Here is a 23,614-nt window from a genome sequence, read left to right on the forward strand (position 1 = left end):
GTTCAAAGATAAAGCGGACACCAGATGCTAGCCAGTGTTGACAGTGTTTATCCCAGGAAACGTGGTCAAATGGCACACATTTTCAGCACCCTGAACACAAAAATTACAATAAATCGTAGGAGACAGAATACACTAGTTTTGCACAGATCAGGACTACGTATGCTCCAGGATGAAATATTTTAAATTTAGTATGGGTTTCAGGTTGATCAATTTATATACATTGTGGCGGAAGTGGCCTCTGTTGTTGTTTTTTTTTTGTGCAAAATCCTATCAGCCAAGGAGTTCTCATTACCCCCAAATCTCATAGTTTTGGTGTGTAGAAAGAAAATGACCGCCAATGAGAGTCTCAGGAGTTTTGCCGTTTACGTCTTGGACGTGCTCGTTGAACCGTAACCGAATGGGTCTTTTTGATTCACCAACATTCGATACACTCTCACTCCTGCCCTCACATGTCAAAAATGCTTCGCCATACGGTACTCAAGAAGTCAGATATTCGCTTTTAAAGCGCGACATGCATGCATTGCACATTTGCTTTCCGGATGGATATGCAGGCTGTGAGCAAGTTGACCGAACTAGACCGTGTTTTAAAGTATGCTGATTTTGCATGCTCTACGAACATTAAGATTGTAATTTTTTACTAGGATAACATTAACGGCGACCTGGATAAGATTATATTTTTTACTAGGATCACATTAAGACTAGACTTTATGACTGAGATAAAAGCAACATTATACTTTTTGACTAGGGTTACACAGAAATTACACTTTCTGACTGGGACAATATTACAATTATCCTCTTTTATTAAGGCAGGCCTTCAACTGACTTATAAGATTAAAATCCCGGCATTTCATGAAAAACTACTTCTGCAGAAGGTACATAAACTTTTATCTGAATTCAAAGGACACCGTTAGCTCGGTCCATTAAAGCTCCCATCAATGCAGTGGGTTTCTACAGCGCTACAAATCGAATACAGGGAGCTGGATTACTTGCGCATAGAGTTCTCGTAACAGTAAAAAGCCCTAGGTTTTGAAAAATATCAATAGCGTCGTTCAGATCCGACCTTGGATCAATTAGTCGCCAAGGGAGAGATGAATAGTGCCCATTCCAAATTTTGAATTGGACGATATGAAAAAGGCATTCTACAGGCAAAATTTCGGGGATGCACACATGGACATACAATACGGGACAAGAACGGGACAAAAGAACAGGACAACGGGACAAGACGGGACAAAAACGGGACATACATTAAGAACGGAACAAATATCATGTGATCTGCCCTCCTCATTTCCATAGAGGCTCAATCTGCATAAAGATTTCCCAAACGTAGAGTGGTTAACGCAAACCTGTTAACCACCACACTGCCTGCACACTGGGGGTCGAACAGCAGGCAAGGTAAGTCAGGACAGGAACGAAAACGACATGACAAGACGGGTAGAACAGAACAGAACAACAAACAGAACAGAACAGAACAGGGCAAAGAAGAGGGTAGCACAGTACAGGACAGCACATAAATGGACAAAGGGAAATTCGTCAAAATAAATTAAGAAGAAATGCTTTCACCATCTCCACCCCGAATGTAACATCAACCTCGGCTCAAAACTACGGAAGTTGCTCCGTGCATTAGCGAGGAACATTGTTGATATAGATAAGACATAAGTAATACATTTATTCCTTGGAGAAAAGCGAGGAGAATGGAGATAAAGTTTGGTCGGTATTTCGGCGACATGCCTTTATCGCAAGGCATGTTGCATGATAAAGCCATGATAAAGACATGTTGCCGAAATATCAACCCAACTATATCTTCATTCTCCTGGTTTTTCTCCGAGGAATAAGGCTAACACTGTTAACTTATCTATGTGAACCTCGGCCTCTCTCCCCCCTCCGCCTCTCCCCCTCCCCTCTCGGGTCTTGCACTCCCCCCTCCGCCGCCCTTCTTTCCATCTAGCGCCGTCGCCATCGCTGCGCATGGAACACCCCCGTGTTCCCCTGAAGGTGGAGCACTCCGCGGCGGTCTTCGGCCGGCGCGGGCGGCGGCTGGCTGGCGACGATTCCGTGGACCGCGCACGGAGGGCCTGCACTGCTACATGCGTCTCGTGCGGTGAGCAAATGCTTGCAGACCGGCTGATGATGGTACGTGTAGTGATGGCTCAGTGACTAAGATATTTCGGATTGAAGTCCCATCCCCTTCCCCTCCCCACCCGTGTACCTGGTGTGACCATTATCCATCGCCTTATGTGTGTAGGATGCTGTAATGCCTCGCCTTTCCAATCTGTTTCTGTCTTGCAAACGTCAGCTTTGCCCACAGCTTGAGGCCACCCGGGTACCGCAATGTGCACATGGCTGTCTGACTCTGAATCATGCACCTAAGTTTTTAGTAAGATATGGAGAACAGCACCACAACAAAAAAGGAATAGCGGATTTGTTCATACCGTAAATTATGAAGTTGTATATTTTTTTAGGTATTGCCTAGCATGGTGCAGCTATTTTCAATCTCACATTCACCCATATCTGATATTATTATTCACTTTTTATGAAATAAAGCTCAGAACAAAGGTATACGACGATTCAGCGTGAAGTTGTATGCGTCCAATCAAGGCACCCAATCACAAGCATTGTAACAAAGCATGAAGCGCGTGGATTGGCTTCCGCAATACCATTTGCTGGGCTGTTTTGTACCAGTTACATTTCGGTCATATTGAGTCTGCATGACTTTTTACCTTTGGCACCACAGTTCACCGGAACCGGCACCACAGCCACCGGAACGCGCCGTAAAAGTCAAGTACTGAACTGCAGACTCTTGTCAGACTTCTTTGATATCTGGCCGACATCAACTTCAGATAGGACTCCGCCTCCGCCCCGGCCGTGCTCCATGAGACACGCCGCGTGCGCGCGCCAGACGCGGCCGGCACCTCTGCTCGCGGCGCGCTCTCGGCCGGCGTCTGGCGCCAAATTTCGGCGGCGTCGACGGCCGCGGGCGCGCGCGAGCCCGCCGCCGTCGGCAGTGTGTCCGGTCCGGGCCGCCGCCGCGGAGCCGTGCCGTGTGCGGAGGCGTGCATAGGCGTGCAGAGGGGTGCACAGACGTACAGAGGGGTGCAGAAGGGTGCAGAGACGTGCATAGGGGACAGTGGGGTGCGGGGCGTGCAGAGGGGTGCAGAGGCGTGCACTGTGGGACTGCAACTGGACACGCTTTTGGCGGTTCACAGGTGAGCCAGCCCACGTGCAGAGGCGTGTCATACCACGTGCAGAGGCGCGCACAGGTGTCCACCGTGACACTGAAGCGGAGACACGCTGCCTGCGGTCTGCAGCCGAGTTGGTCAGCCGCGGACCTGGGTCGTCGCACGTGCGGGTCGCTACACCAGTTACCTTCGAGTGGAACACATTTCTGTGTGGTCTAAGTCCTTAGCAGTGCTGTTTTACTGCTCTGGAATTTTGACAGCGGCCGATTTGTTCACTCTCCTCGGCGTATTCCTTCGGTCCTGATCGATTTCCCGCGGCCCAGTAGCCTCTTCTCGACATGTGGGGCCCGAAAGCATGTCTCAAGCCTGGGAACAGCGCCCCGCCTGGATCCGACGCTGCACACGTCTCTCCTTCCGCGATGTCATTCTCTCCTCTCACTGGCCCCCTCTGCGCGGTGCCCCAGGCGTGACGCGAGCCCCGCCGCTGTCGAACGGCAGCCCTCACCTGTCGTAGGCCGCGTCTCCCGCGGGCTCTAAATATGTCACCGCCACCGCGTGTCAAATGTCAGCGGCCGATGGAGGCCAGAGGCCCTCCCGAGCCTCGCCCTGTCCCGGGTCACGCTCTGGCGGGGTCCGAACCGTGACCTTCGCTGCGGCTCGTCTCATCATCGCGAGCGAGCGTGCCCGCTAGCTCAGTGTCAGCCTGAGCTGCTCAGTGTCAGCCTGGGCGTGTCCGCTATCTCAGCATCACCCTGGGTGTGCCCGCTAGCCCAGTGTCAGCCTGGGCGTGCCCGCTAGTTCAGTGTCAGCCTGAGCGTGCCCGCTAGCTCAGTGTCAGCCTGAGCGTGCCCGCTAGCTCAGTGTCAGCCTGTGCGTGCTCGAACGTCGTCTTTAACGCATGCGACACGCCTAACGCACGGGAACACGCCTGAAACACGCAGACGGCGAAGTAGACAGTTCTGTGACGAGCCGACAGTTCTTGGGAATCCGGTGCGACACAGGCAGAGAATGCTACGAAACGTGCACGAGAGTGCCTCGAAATGCGGTAGCACGAGCATTCAGCAAGGTGCCGCAACGTTTGTTTTTCCATGCCAATGCGCTTTAAGTTGAGATATTTTCAGTGACGGCTTGCGTGGTGGCTGTCTCACATGTGTTACTACTCACTCACCAATCACGCGCACCCGCGCAAGGGACAGGCCAAATCTTTGGAAGCGTTGTGTAGGTATCCTACGGCTGGTACATGTCGGAGAGGGAAGGAAGGTCATGTCTGGCTTCATATACCTTTTCACTACGCTCACTGTGCCTGCGAAACGAGAGGTACCGGGATCGATTCCCCGCGTTGCCTGCCCTCCCGCCAGGCTGAGAGGCGAGTGCCGCCTGGTCGCGTCAGCAGCTGACTGCGTCGTAAAATCCAATTGGTGGCGGCGCTGCGTAGTTTGACGGAAGGTGCCACCGAACGCTGTTGTGGCTGCCGCCATCAACGCCCGCCGATCCAGCTCCCCACGGTGTTGCCACAGCTGCGTTGACGAAAAACATGACATGAAACGCGGCGCCCGGAAGCCCAAATAATCAATCTATCGGTCAGGTAAAAACACGGCTTCAGATGGGTCTCGCATCTCAGTCGCAGCCGACAACTGCTCTCGACGGCCGTCCGGTAGTCTGTCCGCCAGCCGTCTGCCGTGTCTGTCAGCTGTCTGCCGTTGTCTGTCAGCTGTCCGCTGTCTAACGGTATCCCTCCCGACGGACGGCAAAGCGCTGACGCCCCGTGGAGTTTGAAGATGAGTCATTACAATGCGGTTGTGGTCATTAGAATCGGACTCTTCATTGTCCGAGTCGGGAACTTAAGCTCCTGTTAGAGCCGAATCCTCCAACTCTCTGCGACCTGCCGACTGCCGGGGGCGTTGCGGCAGGTGAGTGACGTCAGGTCAGGTTATAAACTGCTGAGTTATGCCGATGGTTTAGACCATGCACGGTTTCGGCATATGCTTCAAGCCATGAATCAGTGTCACCCGATGGTTCAGCCCATGAACCAGTGTCAGCCTATGGTTCAGACCATGAACCAGTGTCAGCCTATGGTTCAGACCATGAACCAGTGTCAGCCTATGGTTCAGGCCATAAACCAGTGTCAGCCTATGGTTCAGGCCATAAACCAGTGTCAGCCTATGGTTCAGGCCATAAACCAGTGTCAGCTTATGGTTTAGATCATGAACGGGCCTCAGCCAACGGTTCAGAGCATGCAACTGGGATCGGTAGACCGGCGCTGCGACTTGATGTCAGCACCTCTATAGTCCCGCTGGTCAGTATGCTGTCCCCAGCCGCATTCGGGAATCATCGGCACGCCGGTAGCTGTCAGCAGTGAGATACCTGAGAAGACACCCTGCTCGGCAAGAACGGCTGGGCTGCCAGTAGGTCGCCGTCGTTAGGGACGAAAGACCATGTTGGTATTTCCTGTGACTGCGCGTCGAACAAGTGCGTGTGTTGTTTCATTTGTCTGGGGTCGGTGCAGGCCGTTGCATCGACTTTTTGCGCCATAGTTAACTGTTGTTTTTTCAAAAGTAACATATCGCTTTCATTTAACTTTTATCAATACGTAGTCTAACTTATGGTAAAGCAGAAGTGGAGACAAAATGGGAACATGGGGCACGCCCCCTTTAGGTTCCGAGGGGCCCCTCGGAGCCTACGATTGAGGGCCCGATCTGGGATTCGAAGGGTACGAAAAGCCAGCAAGAGGTCTCATTCAGGGCCCGGCCGGCAGGACCGGGAACTCTAATGCGAGCCAGAGGGCCCTGCACGCCGATCAGGGGCCCCTGAGTCATTAAGGGCCTATGTGTTGGTCGGACGCCGCCGGTAACGCACAGCCGGATCTGTGGCGGCATGGGCCTGAGGGCTCATTTCCCAAGCAGGGGCAGAGGCGGAGCCAGCGATTTACATCGGCCGGGGCCTCTGTATCTGTCAGGAGCCCGCATTACCTAACAGAGCGTCCTGTGGTCGCGAGAGGCCTCGATCCGACCGCGGGAAGTGTTTGATGAGTTTCGAAGAGGGGCCAGGCGACCCAACGGAACCAACTATGCAAGGTCCAGTTGGAGGGCACAGGGGCCCGAAAGACGTGTATTATTGCCGCACCCTCGCTTTTATCGTGTAACTTGTAACCCATTGACTCAAATCAAATATTAAGCCATACATGTGGAACTATTCGTAGTTCCGAACGTAATATACGCCCGGCTACCTTCTAAATGTACGGTTTCTCAAAGCGGTCAACGATTCTCCTTTCAAATGTGTCATTATTTTCGTCCATCCGTTGATCACGGCTTAATGTAAGCCGCAGGACCGACGCTGCACGGCCTACAAAAGCTGCAACACCGGGTATCAAGGCTTTTTGCTAAGATTTGCGAGCGCGCTTGCTTAAAACTGTTACATAAGTTGTATTATTAAACACTTCTTATTGAATGTTGGCAATTTCCAGGCAAGCTTTGCTTGGCCATGGTACTACGAATTGTTGACCCATTTTGATCTACATTCGCTGGGTCCTTAATATCTCTCTACAGGCCAAATGCAGATTATGACAAAGCATCTGAGTTCTCCCGTTTTAAAAAGAGTTCACTGTACAGTTGTAAGATTGAAAGCGCAGGCGATTTATTCAAGTACTCCCTTAATGCGTGATTTTTCTCTTTCTATCGAAGATAGAAATCGGGCAAAATTGATCTCGCCGTACTTTTTGGCCTCCATTCCAGTCATGGAAGGTATAAAATGACAATAACAAAATGACGTAACTGCACTTGTTTGCTCTACACGCAACTGCACTGCACCCCACTGCTTTGGAACCATTTGTGATCGTCATGGCACTTGAGCGTCAACACAGGAGGCAGACTTAAAGAAATAGGTGTAAAATTAAGTATGAATATAAATAAATTAGTTAGAAATAGGTGTCAAATTAGGAAGAATTAGGTATCGGGTGTGGCATAATATATGATGGGCGTACAGTGCTGGTTACACGCATATCACACTGTAACCAGACCCTTACTTCCGTGCACATTGTTTTGAATTTGGAAAGAGCACACGTGCGAAGTGATTTTCGCTTTTAACTTCGGAAAAAATGCACATGCAAAGTGATTTTCGTTTGAATCTCGAAAGAACGCTCGTACAAATTGATTTGGCATGCATGCTAATGGATAATGCATGCAATAGAAATACAGATGATAATCACCAGTGAAACTGTGGAGTGCGGTTTAATGCAAACATTACACCCGGCGAGGGGGGGGGGGCGCTCCCAGGTCGTGACCTGGCTCTTGCTTCATGAACCGGTTTGAGGTTTTAGGAGACGTGTCGACCACGTGATAATCCATATTTACAGGACATATTTCGTTTTTGTTCAGCCATAGCCTGCGGAGCTAGCGTCTTGGCCGAGTCTTGCATTCAGTTTGTCGCCCGTTTATTATGCGTTTTTCAGCTTGGTGAATTTACGGTTACGGTTAGTGAAGCAAGGCACTGAACTTGTTTGGTTTGAATTGAACTTAGTGTAAGAACATACACTTCGTTTTACCTGAATTTTAAGATTTGTTCTGCGTTGGTTCTGCCGTTTGTCAGGAGGCGTTTGCTTTTCTCCACGGCTCTGAAGGCTGCGCGTTTAAATGAAATGGGTTTTGATATGGCTCATGCTGTGCCACCACGTGATATTGAGTAAATAGATCCCTCAGCCCCCCCCCCCCTACTTCACCCTGCGCGAGCTCGAGCGCGATGACCCGATGCCCCCCCCCCCCCCCCACCAGCTTCCTTCTGTCAGCCGCCGCATCATGTCACGGCCCTCGCGCCTGAAGCACTTTAAGTAGATGCCTGCTTATACCGTGACATGATTAGTTGTGTTCAACATGGCGGCGCGGAAGGCGCATTCGGGAGCCGCCATGTTTGCCAGCTCGTCGGAATGCCGCCTCCGGCTCACTTCACGAACTGGTCCAATCTTTTGCAATGGCTTTGCATGTTCTGCTCTCCACCACTGATTGCTTTTCTCTAAAGGATGGATGGACGCGCACGCAGATGCTTTTTTGAGTTCATGAAGCCAGTCTCCCAGTGGATCATTATACAAAATCTAGATCGATCAGTATGGTAATGATGCGTTGCTGATCTCGTTGGTAATTTTCTGGTTATGAATTGAGGTCTGGCCGGCGGCCATAAATCTTCCGTCAGGGAATACTAGCCCAGCTCATGTCGAAGTAGGTGATCACGTAGCCACGTGATCAGATGTGGAGCCAGCTGGACTGCGTCAGGGTGCACCCCGGTTCTGTTTGAGTGAGTGAGTGAGTGTAGTCACGTGGTGTTCGGACCAAAAGTCGAATGGAAAAGAGAGAGAGAGAGAGAGAGAGAGGAGAGAGAGAGAGAGAGAGAGAGAGAGAGAGAGAGAGAGAGAGAGAGAGAGAGCGAGAGAGAGAGAGAGAGAGAGAGAGAGGAGAGAGAGAGAGAGGATAAGAAGAGAGGGTAGAGAACGGCTTGTTAAGAAAAGTATGGATTTGAGTACCAACCCACATAGCATATGTAGCCCCAGCTAAAAAGTAGCAACTTATCTGCCTTACCATTTGGATATTGTTTATATACCCTTCATTTTAATCTTTTATATCTGTCCGAGCATTAAACATCAAAGTCACATTCAGCAGCCACTAAGCTAAAGCTCATTGTGCACAATGCGAGCGAAACTGACAGCACGAGGGTACAAAGACACCTGCAAAACTGTCTTGAGCACGGATTCATCCAAAGCCCAACCGTTAGTTGCACTATCCAAGGCCACTTCCAAGGGAGGCGCGCTGGCTGGAGTAGTCGGTCACGAGTCGACGCGAGGACCCTTTTGACGCAAAAGAGGTACTTTACAGGCAATAGATACTGACGCAAAAGAGGTCTTTTCCTGCGCACAGGGTGCAATAATTGGTACAGAGACTCCACTTCGACTCATCTCGGGCTGAAACGGGTCAGGCCCTCTCCCCTCGGTACCGTTCGGGCCCCCTGACTCACATAGGGCCCTCCACTGACTCTATGCATGTGGACATTCTCACTGTTACTTCTCATGTCTGCTGCCATTGTCCGCCCTGGCAGCTCAGTGAGTGAGAACGCCAGCATTCCGTTACGCTCACCCATGGCGGGTGCGTTCGGTTTGCCTAAGGCGCTCGCTATTAGCCCTTGACCGGGATGGGCTGCGACCGGTGGCAGTGGGGGTCGCACTGAAGGTCAGTTGACGTCGGGCGGTGGGACGGACAATGACGAGCATTGTGTCACGTTAAACTTTCGCCACCACATTCCGCCGCAGGCCTGGAATTTCACGATGGAATGGAATGTGGATGTGGAATGGAAATGGAACGGCGTGCCCCAGGGCCCACGAAACAAGCGCTGCTTATCATGGGTCGTGACACCAGAAATATATATATATATATATATATATATATATATATCTCTCTCTCTCTCTCTCTATGTATATACATATATATATATATATATATATATTCAAAACGTTTGGACTCAATTTAAAGGAGGACTCTGACAAACTTAAGAGTCACTCTGATAATCGGATCCCATCCCGGACTCTGCTCGGCAAAAGTGCCCCTGAGTCCGACTCGAGGCACCTCGCCGACACAGGATACTCTGTAAAGCACTTTGTGGCTTGACCAACACGGGGCCACTTGTTGTTTCGGGGACCCCACCTAATCCAAAAAGCCCCAAGTCACAATCAGGGGCCAAGAACTCGTTCCTCTTCGGGAAACGAGTCTCCAGTGCCGAGACCACCGCGGAGCCGACTGTTCGGTTTTGGTGGTTTCTGACCGACATACATGCGGTTATCGACCAACCCCCTCCCCCCTGATCAGCGCAAGAGACCCCCTGACTGAAATTTGAAGGCCCTGCTCAGTGATTCGTGGTCCCCTGATTTGACCTCCAGCCAATGACCTTATGATCTTATGACATGACTTAATGACCTCATGACCTTCGGGTCCTGCAGTCATGTCTTTGATCGTCGGTCCGAAGAGGCTGCTCGGGTCCCTCGTCGCTTCGGCTTTACCCCTAGGAGCCGGGCTGTGTTAAAAAGTGGGTATGAAGCAACATATCACATAAATTATGACGTACTCCTTCAAACCTCTACCAATGAAGTTCTTGCCGAATGGCTCACGCCGCCAGCTTTGACAACCACAATGGATCAATTCTTCTGGCGTCATTCAAGCTCATGCATGATGAAGTCACATTTTGGCCGCAAGACGGAAGGTGTACCAGAGGCGTGATCGTGATGGTCGCAGGTAAGTTTTTATCATGACCGCATTCATGGAGCCTATTAAAAGCAATACCAATATCTATTAACGGGCATCAGCTTCAAATCTCGCATTTCGCTATCTGGCCATTATTTTGGCAAAACTATTATAGGCGTAATTAATTGTGAAGATTGAAAAAAATATGGTATCGCGTAGGCAATGCCTATAGAAAATTATCACTTTAGGCATGTTGCTGGGAAGAAAGAAACCTCGCCTTACAACTTATGCCGTACTCATGCCTATTGCTTATTTCTGTTGCTATCTTATCAACGCAATACCAGTGCATTCAAATATTGTACGGAATCTGACGGATTGTCATTCTCTATGCAACGCGCTATCCAATCGTACTCATAACTCACATCAGGTCAGACAAACAGACGCAAGCTTACCACTATGTCCCTTTGAATTTGGCTAGCCGGTGCCTGATTGGCTACTGGTGGCTAGGACCTGACGTGGGGCTAATGCTATTGGTTAACAACTTTGCACTTAACAACTTTACAACTTGGCAGCCTTAAATCATAGGAGAAGCAGCTGTTGGCAGCTTCATTCCAATTTATAGTCATGTTACGGAGTCATAAACTTGACTAAGAAGCTACGAAAATCATTGGGATCTACGTCATCACTGACACATAAAACCGCGCTGCGCCGTCAAGCCCCAACCGGCGAAGCATAATGGCAAGCTGATGAGATACTTGTGTCATGGCTTCAGAGATACTCCGATGAGGCCAACCAACATGGTTGTAACTTTATTATGCACTGTAGATGGCGCTGCACCCCCAATGCGCTGGGGACTTGGCGCTAGGATTGCGGCGTTGTATATGATGAATACGCCACGACGAGTCATTTTTTGGACAAAGATTGTTACACCTTGTGAGCCAAGTACGATTCGCCACAAGGACATCACACAATGTCAGTGACGGAGTATCTCCTTGCAAACAGCGAAATAGCTCTTGTGCAGAATGTGGGCGATGAGATCCTTCATAACCAACCCACAGGTATGACGGGACATCAACTGATGTAACCGGTCATGACGTCACAGTGACTGACGTCACGTCACGGCCGGTAACTGACTGTGATGACGATCACTGGCGATTACCGGCCGGCACTGACCGTGTGTTTCGACGTTACCAAAGAGCTTCATTGATTACGCATTGAACGGAGAGACACACCAGTCAACGGACACATCTTCACCATCCAGACTAAGCGGGCAACGCGGATATCAGCCCTCCACACTCCGTCTCAGTCCGGTGGTAGTTCGGCGATGATGATTGGTTGGTCATGTGTTCCTGAGCTCAGTCACTTCGGGACAGCTCAGTAACCGCTAGGCGGCCATGTCTCCTCCAATTTTCGCTAAGCGGATGTGTTTTTCACGTCTCCGCATTAAAAATGTCATTTTCAGATCAGGTTGCCCTTTCCAGATTTCAGCTTGATCCCCCATTCGTCACTTATCCCCTCCTCAGCCTCATAGACGTGTGTTAACACCCGCACTCAACCCACACATTCACGCACGGCAGCGGCGACGTGAGTGCGGATGGTGCTCCAACGGCGCTGACGACTGCAGCACACCCCCGGTGAGAGGAGGCCTTGCGGTGACTCACCCTGGACGCTCCCTTCCGTACGCTCCTCCTCCGCCAGTCCCGTGGGTGCGCGGCGTGGGCGGAGAAGCCGACCGGCGATTCTGACGGTCCGCTCGGCCCGCCGGCCAAACACAACACGGGATCGTCCCGGCGCCGGCGGCGGCGGCGGCAATCGACGGCCGTCGCTGACCCGGTCACTGACCGACACTGGTCCGATTAGCAACCGCCACTCGTCCGATCAGTGACCGTCACTGGCCCGGTTACTGACCGACACTGGTTCGATTAGCAACCGCCACTGGTCCGATCAGTGACCGTCACTGGTCCGGTCAGAGGCCGACACTGGTCCGATCAGTGATAGTCGCTGGTCAGATCAGTGACCGTCACTGGCCCGGTCACTGACCGACAATGGTCCGATTAGCAACCGCCACTTGCCCGGTCAGAGGCCGTCACTTGTCCGGTCGGAGGCCGTCACTGGTCCGATTAGCGATCGTCACTGAAGCGATCAGTGACCGTCACTAGTCAGATCAGTCGCTGGACCGATCAGTGACCGTCACAGGTCAGATCAGTCACTGGACCGATCGGTGACCGTCACTTGTCAGATCAGTCACTGGAGCGATCGGCGACCGTCACAGGTCAGATCAGTCACTGGAGCGATCAGTGACCGTCACTAGTCAGATCAGTCAGTGGACCGATCGGTGACCGTCACTGGTCAGATCAGTCACTGGACCTATCGGTGACCGTCACTGATCAGATCAGTCACTGGAGCGATCGGGGACCGTCACATGTCAGATTAGTCACTGGACCGATCGGTGACCGTCGCAGGTCAGATCAATCACTGGACCTATCGGTGACCGTCACAGGTCAGATCAGTCATCGGACCGATCAGTGACTGTCACAGATCAAATCAGTCACTGGACCGATCGGTGACCGTCACAGGTCAGACCAGTCACTGGACCGATCGGTGACCGTCACAGGTCAGATCAGTCACTGGACCGATCGGTGACCGTCACTGGTCAGATCAGTCACTGGAGCGATTAGAGGCCATTACTAGTCAAATCAGTCACTGGAGCGTTCAGAGGTCGGCACTGGTCAGATGAGTGACCGTGGTTCCATTGGTGACTGTCACTGATCCGCTCAGTGAACGACTCTGGTTCGATCAGTGGCCCTGGTTGGTCTGATCGCTGTGCTGATGTCACTATTAGAAATGAAAACACCGTCACTGGCCGTAGTGTTTTCACATGATCTGCAACATTTCGCTAACATAACAAGCGTTCAAAAATACCCTCGGCTGAAAGTTATCAAAACGCCACTTCCTATCCCACATTTATTTCGCTAGCTGCGTATGCTGGGATATGACGTTGCATCGAAGGAAAGCGCAGTCAGTTCCGACATTCAGTCTCCATCAGCGGCCTTAGCTGCCGACGGGCCGACGGCTGGCCCCGCCGTCAAGCGCCGCCCGGCCGCCGGCCGAGCGCGCCCCATTGGCCGTCGGCGTCGGCGTGACGCGGGTCCTGTCGCGTCTCGAACGCGCCTTCCCCGCGTGAGCAGTGTCGGCGCGCTGCCTTATGAAGCCGGCGGCCGGGCGTCATCACCAGCCGGCTGTGAGCGACACCCCGCCGGTCAGCGGGGGCCACCGGGACCTGGCCACACCAGCGGGGGGGGGGGAGTGAATAGGAGGGGGGGGGGGGGGGGGGGGGGGGGGCGCTGGCACGGGCCGCCGCCGGCTGGCCGGTCGTAGATCAGGCCTGAGCGGTTTGCCGGGCCAGGTGAGGGGTGAGTCATGGCGGAGTGTTGTGACGAGTCCGCCGTGTGGGCCGACCGGGCGGCTGCGGCGGCCTCGGCCAGTCACAACGCCACCTGTCGCTGCAACACAACACGACCTGTCGCCTCAACACACCACGACCTGTCGCTCCAACACAACACCATCCGCCGCCCCAACATAACACCACCTGTCGCTGCAACACAACACGACCTGTCTCTCCAACACAACACCATCCGCCGCTCCAACACAACACCACCTGTCGCTCCAACACAACACGACCTGTCGCTGCAACACAACACGACCTGTCGCTCCAACACAACACCATCCGCCGCTCCAACACAACACGACCTGTCGCTCCAACACAACACCACCTGTCGCTGCAACACAACACGACCTGTCGCTCCAACACAACACCATCCGCCGCTCCAATACAACGCGACCTGTCGCTCCAACACAACACCACCTGTCGCTGCAACACAACACCACCGGTCGCTCCAACACAACACCACCTGTCGCTGCAACACAACACCACCGGTCGCTTCAACACATTACGACCTATCGCTCCAACACAACACCATCCGCCGCTCCAACACAACACGACATGTCGCTCCAACACAGCACCACCTGTCGCTCCAACACCACACCACATGTCGCTCCAACACAACACCACCTGTCGCTCCAACACAACACCACCTGTTGCTCCAACACAACACAAGCTGCTGCTCCAACACAACACAGCCCTGATGCAGTACAGCGCTTGAATACAGTACACCTCTGCGCCCAATATCTTAAACACAGCAACTTAGTAAATGTTTCTACACAGTGTAACGCACCTTCAGCACGACGCTTCGCTGAAATACAACACCCCCCAGAACAACACATGCTTCAATGCAACACAACTACGACGAACACACCTACAGCACGGCACATGCTCCAACACAACACAACATATCACGAATGCAAAGCAGCTGAAGTCCAGCATAACCCTCGAGCAAAACTCAGCACCATCAACACAAACCCCAACACACCACACCAACACAACACAACACCTCGCCGACCGGAAAGGCCACTGACACGGCTGGTGCAGCCTTGGCCCTCAAGAGGCCCTGCATCCCCCGTTGCCATCCCCCCAACACACGATACATCCCCCGTTGCCATCCCCTCACACACGGTGCATCCCCGTTGCCACCCCCCTCACACACGGTACTGAAGCCGCTGGGCCCGTGCCGATAGTCCGAGTGAAAATGCGCACCGACCGGCGGGCGAGAAAGCTGAACACGGTTGAACCACGAAAACGACACGTCAGACACAAACGTGTCAAACGACAATGACCGAACACTGGAAGCGGTGGATGGTGGCTTGATCGCAGGCTTTCTGCCGCAGCGGCGTCACGAACTGATCGATGGACACACATGCTCCGGTGGACTCGTGAAGATGAGTCTTGAGGTAGGAAGTAGAAAGGTAGAGGTAGTAGAAAAGTAAGTAGAAAGTTACTGAAGATTGCCAGACGAACGAGGGCTGTTTGTCGTCGGACGATGGGCGTCCGGTTACGCGCGCAGCTACGTGGTGTGGCCACTGCTGTCCGCTATTGCAGCACGGCAGCCGTGGTGTGACGTGGCGTGACGTCACCGCCGTTACGTGCACGGCGTGATGACGTAACACGCACGCCGGTCGCGTCGCCCGTACTGACAAGTTTGGGGAGTAGGTGGTTGGGGATGGGGAGGGGGGGGGAAGGTCAGCCAGCCGAGGAGAGGGAAGCCAGCCAGCCAGCCAGCCAGTCGGGGGGGGGGGGGGGATGGCCGGCTCTTCTGACCCCCGTGCGGGTCACGTGACCGGGGCCGTCGTCACCGCAGATAGATGGTCGCCGCAGAGGACCGGGCGGAGGTGACCTGACCTGAAACACGTGGCCTGGAGGTCTTGTCCTGACCTGAACTGACCTATCACATGTGATGCTGGCGGCTGTGACCTGAGGCTCCCCACGTGACCTGAGTGGACCTGACCTGACCTGCCACTCGTAACCTGAGTGGACCTGACCTGACCTGCCACTCGTGACCTGAGTGGACCTGACCTGACCTGCCACTCGTAACCTGAGTGGACCTGACCTGACCTGCCACTCGTGACCTGAGTGGACCTGACCTGACCTGCCACTCGTAACCTGAGTGGACCTGACCTGACCTGCCACTCGTAACCTGAGTGGACGTGACCTGACCTGCCACTCGTGACCTGAGCGGCAGAGCTTGACCCGGGTTCACCCGCTGGCGAATCATCGATACAGCACTCCTCGGGTGCGAGTCTACATGCCACGTCATCATTACCAGCTTGGAGTCTAAAGTAGCTAGTGCCGTTGCTCTGCCGTTACATCATGCAAGGCCGGCTGAAAAGCCGTCCACGAGGGTACTCTATCGGCCCAGACTTCCGTGCGTCGGTGCAGGCCAGGTTTGGCAGCGAGCTGACCCGCAACCTGGCCAGAGTTTTCCGCAGCAAGAGTAAACAAGTTTTCTCCGACCTGCTGCGAACTTGGACCGAATTCTTGCCAAATCACCCTGCATCTGGTGCACGCCTCCTGTTCAGGAAGGGGGAGGGTGGCATGGCTCCGTGGATCCCTCGGCCTCGTCCCTGTCCAGAGGCGCGGCAGCACATTCCTCGGGGAACTGGATCCGCGATTACTGATTCAATTCCCCTAACTGCAGTACGGGAGTGCTGTCGGCTAAATACGCTACCGACCCCCAGGCGTGTCGTCCGCAGCCCTGTCTGGCGTTTACGGACCCCGCGCTGAGTCGGCTGTCTCTTGCAGGTGCCGCGACTTCCGTGAGTGCTGCGCTGCCCAGGACGCGGCGCGCGCGCCGCTGCGCCGCCGCCGCCGCCGCCGCTTCCCGAGCGTCAGTCGGAACGCTACCGAAATAGTCGCCGCCGATCGACTGGCGGGCGGCCGCGATAGCCCGCCACGCCACCGGCCCGTCACGTGCGTCACGCGTCACGGCGATGTGACGCGCCGCCATGGGCAACACGTTCGTGAGCGCGGCGGCGCCGCCGGCCGCGCCGGACCGGGCCGACGGCGAGGCGCCGGCTAGCGCGGTGCAGAGTCTGAGCAGGCGGCCCGAGCGGGGAATCCTGAAGTCGGCCCAGCCGCCGCCGCCGCCGCCGGAACACTTCGGCCAGCTGGCGACCAAGTCGGCTGAGCTGTCGGCGCCGCAGGACGAGGATGAGTCCTACCGGCCGAGAGATGTCGCCGCGGAGGAGTCGATTCCGCTGGTGCCGGCCGGCAGAGGGCGCCACGCCGGTCCGGGCACCGCCGGGGCGCCGCGGCCGTCGCCGGTACTGCCGGTCCCCGGGGAGGACAGGAGGACGGCGGGGCCCGGCGAGGACGACTACGAGGCGTTTGACACACCGCTCGGCTCGCTCGAGTCGCCGCGTGGCTCGCAGTCCTCCGAGGACCCGCTGCAGCTGCTGGAGGACCTGGCCGGCTCGCGGCAATCCAGCCTGGCCGGCGAGACGCCGAGCGAGGCGGGGGCCGAGCGAAGCGCCAGCCTCGACGAGGCGCTGTTCGAGGAGGTACTCCGCGCGGCGGGCTCGCAGGGCAGGCTGGACCGCGCCCTGGCTGACATGCTGCGGCCTGACCATGCGCTCCGGCCGGCCCGCGACGCTGCCGCCTTCCGGCGAGGTCTGGTGTTCCAGTTCGACCCGCCGGGGGCGTCCGATGACGGCCTTCACGCATGGTCAACCACCTCCGGCGGCGGCGCGTCACCTGGTCGCCGGGCCGACCTCCGAGAAGGAGGGGAAGTCTCCGAGGAGGAGGCCTCTTCCGCCGCCGAATTGTACCGAAATAAACGCGCGGCCGGCGGGGGCGGCGCAGGGGCGCCACCAGGCGACGTGACGGGCAGGTTCCCACCAGCGAACGAGACCGCCGGCCGCCGGCCAGAGCCGGGGCCGGAGCCAGAGCCGCCCGGCCACATGCTGAGACCCGAGCCAGAGCCGCGCGCCGACAAAGAGGAGTCGCCGTTCTACGACAACGTCGACTATGGCCGGTCAGAGCAGGGCGCGGCTGGACGAAGCCCAGCGGCTGTCCGGCGAGCTGGCTCAGAGCCAGACGTGACGGGACCGCTCGCCGAACAGGTGGCGACGTTAGCGCCTCTGGCGGGCGAAGGCGACGGCTCGGCCAGCGTTAGCCTGCAGCAGATGGCGCTGGCGCTGGCCGCGAACACCGACGACGAGGACGACGACGAGGCGACGGCGCGGTCCGGCGAGTCCTCGCTGCGGCTGTCCGTGTCCTCGGAGGACTCGGCGCGCACAGAGGACCTGCTGATAGACGACGCGGCGCGCGACGTCTCGACCGCCGGCTCGCTGAGCGACGGCTCGCTCCGTCTCTCCCTCATCTCCGACATTACGGCCGACTCGGCCGGCTGGGACGAGCGTTCGCTGCCGTCCGACGCGTGCCGTGAGCTCAGCGACGAGGACGCGCCGGCCAGCTGGCGCGACGGCGACTCTCTCGCCTCCGACCCGCCGTTCGAGAAGCACCTCGATGCAGACGCCACGCCGAAGATCCAGCGCCGACACGAGGTGCTAGCGCTGGCTGAGGTGCACACCCCACCAGTGGCCGGACGACCTCCGCGCTGCCCGGGCCGCCGGAGCCCGGCCGGTCCGGCCGGCGGCTCGCCGGACAGCGGCTGCGCGGCTGACCGCGGACTGGACAGCGGCGCGTCCGGCGCCAGCCACGAGACTTCGGTTGACTCGGGGTTCTCGGCCGCCTCGCGCGCACCGCCGTCGTTCGGTGACGCATTGGCCGGCGGCGAGGCGGCGGACGGCGAACGTGGCGCGGCCGCGGAGGCCCCGCCGGCGCAGCGCGAGCTCGTGCCTCTCCAGCCGTCGCGGCCAGCTCGCGCGGGACCGACGACGCCGCCGCGCCAGACGGTGACGTACACACACGGGAGTGACGTCACTGAGTGACGTCACTCCTCCCGAGACGCGTCGCTATGACGAGAGGTCGGTGTTGACGCTGACCGACTCTAGGACGGGCCCGGCCAGCGGCGCGCCGGGCGGCGCCGGGGGCGCCGGTGACGCGGAGGGCGCCCCGGGCGTTGACGGCGGGGTCGCGTCGGCCCGGGCCGAGCCGAGGCCGGGCGCTGCCGCCGCGTCGGCGCCGAGCCCGACGCGGGCGCCGGAGCTGGAGACGATCCCCGAGGAGGCGCAGTCCAGCTCGGTGGAGAGTTGCTCCCAGTGTGACGCGGACCATGACCCCGATCCAGATCCAGATGCAGATCCAGACCTACATCAAAATCTAGACCTAGACCCAGACCCAGAGCACCAAAACCCAGAGCAAAACCCAGACTTGGGCCCGGACCCAGAGGCGACGTCCAACGAGCGCTCGGCTCTGCCGAGCGCCAGCGCCTCCGAGGACCGGATCTGGGACACGCTGCGCCAGCTGAGCGGCCGGCAGAGGGCGTCGCGAGCCGACCCCGCCGACCCGGGCACGGCCGTGGTGCCGCTCGGGGGCTCCGGCGAAGGCCAGTCGCCGCGCCGGACGCCCGGCGACGGCGAGGCGCCGCCCCCACCACCGGCCGACGCCAGTGCACGGGAGGATGGGGACCTTGGCTCGCCGCCGGGACTCGCAGCGAGACGCCGCCGGCTGTGGAGAGGAGCGGGCGGTGCAAAAGCAGGTGTCTTTCGAGGAAGAAGCGGAGGTTGCAGGGCAGGTGCCGGCTGCCAGTCAGAAGGGCGAATCAAGGTCGCCTCAGAGTGGGAGAATAGCCGTTGTCGACACGTTCATAATCACCTCGCCGAAGGTGTCTCGAAAGAGGCAAGCCTCTCAGCCATTTGTCGAGGCACTCCGCAGCACACCAGCGAAAATTAAATCCTCTGAGGAGACGCAAAAGCAGCCAAAGCTTTCCGAAGCCACTAGCCGGCAACTGGAGGAGTACCTGGCCCGGATGGACGAGGAGCTGCTGAAGGAGGGCTCCTCCAGTCCGGAGAGCTCTGTCAAAAGCGTGGAGGATCTAGCCGACGAGCTGAGTGGCGGCGACGAGGACGCGCTGCGCCGCTTGGAAGACGAGTTCGACGAGACGTTCCGCCGCCTGGCTCGTCGTCAGGCTGCGTCAGGCGCGCCAGGCGTCAGGCGCGGCCAGCCAGGCGTGTCTCGCCGCGCGCCAGCGGGCGCCGGTCCGGCCGTCGCGGCCGATGACCGTGACCGCGTCGGCGTCGGTGACGCGTCGCCGGCCGCGAGAGCGGCGTCCGAGAATAACACGACGGTCCCGGCGGCCGCAACGGACCGGCCGACGTCGCCGGCCGGTCAGGCGACGAGACCGATTGCGAAACCGACGACGGCGGAGCTGACGGAGAAGAAAAAGAAGCAGAAGAAGAAGCCGGCGGACGAGCCGACGAAGGTGCCAGCGTCGGAGCCGACGAAGGAGCCAGCGTCGGAGCCGACGAAGGAGCCAACGTCGGAGCGGACGGACGAGGCGACCCCGGAGCCGACGAAAGCGCCAACGTTGAAGCCGATGACAGAGCCAGAGTCGGAACTGACGAAGGAGCCAAAGTCGGAGCTGACGAAGGAGCCAACGTCGGAGCCGACTGAGGTGCCGACGGCGGCCGTCCGACGGCGGCACCAGGACGATACCCTCGGCGAGGCGGCGGCGAGCGGCGAGGCGAGCCGAAACTCGGACGGCTTCTCGGAAGTCAGCGCCACCCTGCGGCGGCTCGAGGACGACCTCATCGAGCAGCTGGCGCGCATGGGCGACCGCGACGTCTGCGAGCTCTCCGTGCGCGAGAAGCGCGGCTTGTTCGAGCCGAGCGGCGCCGCCGCCGCCGCCCGCAGCGTCGGACCCGACGAGGCGGTCCCGGCCGATGCGCGGGCGGCTGCTGGGAGGTCTGAGGAAGGGGACACGGAGCGGCCGGAGCTCAGGCCGCTGCCGGACCGCAGCGCGCCACTGTCTTCGCCTGCGCGGGTCAGGCGGGACCCAATGGAAATTAACCCTGACGAACCATTCGACGAGGCGCTGTATGCTGGACATGGTGCGGCAGTTGACCCGAAACACGTGGGCGCCGGCTCCGAACATTGTAACGAGGGCGGCCTTAACTAGCTCTCCCAGATACCCGCAGCCAAATCGAGTCCCATCGCCCGTTGATCTAGACGAAGGCGTGCCAGCGTTGGCCCCTTCGCCGCAGTTTCATGTCATGGCGTCGCCTGTCTCAAAGCCAGATGATATTCGCGTACGAGAATGTGACGCAGGTCAGCACAAGGATGAGGAGCGAATGGAAATGGGCTCGCCGCAATATGACGTCAGAACATCCATTGCCGAGATGCCGAGCCAGGCGGACAGCCCGCGGCAGTATGACGTCAAATCAAATCGTCCTATTGCTTCTCCTCAGTATGACGTCAAATCGAATTGTCCTATTGGTTCGCCGCAGTATGACGTCACCACGTCAGGCGACGAGCGTCTGACGGAGACGGACGAGCCAACGGAAGAGGACTCGTCGGTGCGCATGCGCGGGCCGTGCGCCGGCCAATCGGAAGAAACCGAGGACGAGTGGACGCCGCTGGGCGAGCCGGAGCTGCAGGGGTGCAGCACCTTCACTCCCGAGCTGCCCGAGGTCGTGTTCATCGACTCGGACCACTGCGAGCCGGTCGAGGCCCCCTGCAGCCCGGCGGCGGGCGGAGAGGCGACGCCGACGCCGACGCCGTCCCGCCTGGCGCCCAGCCCCCCGCCGCGACCTGGCCTCCCGCCGAGTCACGAGCAAGACCTCGTCTGCGCCGACCCGGCCACCGGCGGCGACCGGCTGTCCGAGGGTCTGTCACCGCCTGCCGAGGGCGCCGCTCAAATTGTTGGCAGCGGTCGCGCCGGCCCGTGTCAAAGTCGCCTGTCCCACTTCGTCGAAGGCGACGAGGGTCAGTCGGAGTCGAGCGGTGGACGTCGGCCGCCGGGGTCCGGGGAGGTCAGAGTCCGGAGTCCGCCGCCGCCGGACGGGCGCCGGGCGAGCGTCGGCCCGCTGCCGGTGCGCAGGTCTCTGAGCTCCGGCGGCCGCCTGGCGCGGCTCGTGCGCCGCTTCGAGTCGGGCGAAGAGCCCGTCGACACCGACGAGGAGCGTCGCTCGCCGCCGGTGACTCGGCGGAGGCACAGCCTGGCCGGCGACGGGCTGACGACGCTGGCAGACGTCGATCGTACGTCCGCGCGGGACGGCATCGCCATGGAGATCGAGCCGGGGCACGTGCAGGGCGTGAAGAGCACCTTTCTCTCGTCCGTCAAGTCGTCCAGCGTCGTTACCAGGACGCTCGCGTCGGAGAGCAACGCCATCGTGCCGGCGGCTGCGCCGGGCGACGCGACGGAGGACACCGAGCAGAGCGGCACGCTTTACATGAAGGTACGCGCCACCACACCGGTGCTAACACTGTCGAGCGACGCGCTCGCGCAGCAGCCCGCTCCTGGGGCGCCGCTGGCCACCTCACCCATCTGCCGCGTCCAGGTGGGCGGCGCGGCGTCCGGGGAGGACTCGGTCACGTCATCCGGCAGCGGGCAGGACAGCGGCGGCGACGTGCTTCGCGACATCCAGAAGAACCTGGCCGAGGTGGCGGCGCCGGCGCCGCCGCGTCCCGCAGACGCCGCCGCCGGCGCCGAGGAGCAGCGTCAACTGCAGCGGCTGACCAGGGCCGCCAGGGCCGTCCCGTCGCTGGCGGACGCGACTGATGCGGCGGACGGCGCCCCCGTCACCGCGGGCGCCGAGGTCACGGCTGACACTGCGCCCTGGAGAAGCCCGGCGGCGTCCAGGAAGAGACACCGCTCGCAGCCGGCGCCGCCGGAGCCTCCAGCCCCGCGCGAAGCGCTTCCGCCGGCGGCGGTCGCCCCGCCCGAGCCGCCTCGCCGCTGCCGCCAGCCGGCCGGCTCGCCGCCGCCGCCGCCGGCCGTCTGGCAGGCTCCAGCGACGGCCGGCCCTCCTCCGCCGCCGCCGCCACCGGAGCGGCGCGGCTCGCTGGGCCGGTCCGAGCCCCGGCCGCGCTCCAACTCGGTGCCGGGGCTGGCGCAGCCTGCCGAGGCCCCGGAGCTGGAGAGGCCTGAGAGCGTGTGGGACTACACCGAAGACGGCGGCTGGAGGCGCGGTCGCTGGGCCAGCACGCACAGCATTCGCTCCCAGGAGCCGGAGGACTGCGTTGACACGCTCAGGTCAGAAGCTGACACGCTCAGGTCAGAGACTGTCACGATCTGGTCAGAGCCCGCCACGCTCAAGTCAGAGACTGTCACGCTCAGGTCAGAGACTGACACACTCAGGTCCGACGCTGTCATGCTCAAGTCAGAGACCGACACGCTCAGGTCATGGCCTGTCACGCTCAGGTCAGAGCCTGTCACGCTGAGGTCAGAGACTGTCATGCTCAGGTCAGAGACTGTCATGCTCAAGTCAGAGAACGACACACTCAGGTCAGAGTCTATCGCGCTCAGGTCAGAGACTGTTACACTCGGGTCAGACTGTCACACTCAGGTCAGAGACAGTCACACTCTGGTCAGAAACTGTCACGCTCAGGTCAGGCGGAATGAGAGGTTGCTGTTGTGTGCTCATACACAGTTCACTGTTCTCAAGTCGTGCGTGAAGAGATGCGTTCTGGGAGTAGACAGCGGGAGGAAACCCTCATGTCACGGCCGGAGGTGGTTACCAACTGTAACCAACGTGATCAGGTTACCCATCACCCGCCTCAGATTCGTCAGTATCACCGCCGCAATTTCAGTAAAGGGACAAATGGACAGTTTTTCCTCACTGATGCCGATAGTCCGTGCCCTGTACGCCGTGGTAAGCCTCTCCCAGCGCCGTACTTCAGGTACTGGTACCTCTGACCGCGGCGCC

The 23,614-nt window shown here is 58.2% G+C and overlaps 3 protein-coding genes across 6 annotated transcripts in view; all 3 read left to right on the plus strand.

Annotated features, from left to right (window-relative positions):
• Positions 1 to 3,141: 3,141 nt before the first annotated feature.
• LOC119091426 (uncharacterized) lies at positions 3,142 to 18,761 on the plus strand. Its single transcript, XM_037214218.1, has 2 exons — positions 3,142 to 3,203; positions 16,587 to 18,761. Exon 2 carries the CDS (start codon positions 16,790 to 16,792, stop codon positions 18,734 to 18,736), a length of 1,947 nt encoding a protein of 648 aa, XP_037070113.1. The 5' UTR covers positions 3,142 to 3,203; positions 16,587 to 16,789; the 3' UTR covers positions 18,737 to 18,761.
• A 955-nt stretch (positions 18,762 to 19,716) lies between these two features.
• On the plus strand, positions 19,717 to 23,604 carry LOC119092484 (nucleolar protein dao-5). The gene is made up of 6 exons (XM_037215448.1): positions 19,717 to 19,863; positions 20,080 to 20,730; positions 21,194 to 21,405; positions 21,787 to 22,348; positions 22,805 to 23,025; positions 23,589 to 23,604. Exons 1-6 carry the CDS (start codon positions 19,717 to 19,719, stop codon positions 23,602 to 23,604), a joined length of 1,809 nt encoding a protein of 602 aa, XP_037071343.1.
• LOC119091433 (vinexin) overlaps positions 22,736 to 23,614 on the plus strand; it is an 80,424-nt gene continuing 79,545 nt past the window's right edge. For all 4 annotated transcript variants that reach the window (XM_037214229.1, XM_037214252.1, XM_037214236.1 and 1 more), the window contains exon 1: positions 22,736 to 22,941. The gene's annotated coding sequence lies outside the window, so the exon portion shown is untranslated. The remainder of the gene's footprint in view (positions 22,942 to 23,614) is intronic.

Source organism: Pollicipes pollicipes, unplaced genomic scaffold (genome assembly GCF_011947565.3).
Source record: "Pollicipes pollicipes isolate AB1234 unplaced genomic scaffold, Ppol_2.1 Scaffold_1600;HRSCAF=1878_pilon_pilon_pilon, whole genome shotgun sequence".
NCBI classification, from domain to species: Eukaryota; Metazoa; Arthropoda; class Thecostraca; order Pollicipedomorpha; family Pollicipedidae; genus Pollicipes; species Pollicipes pollicipes.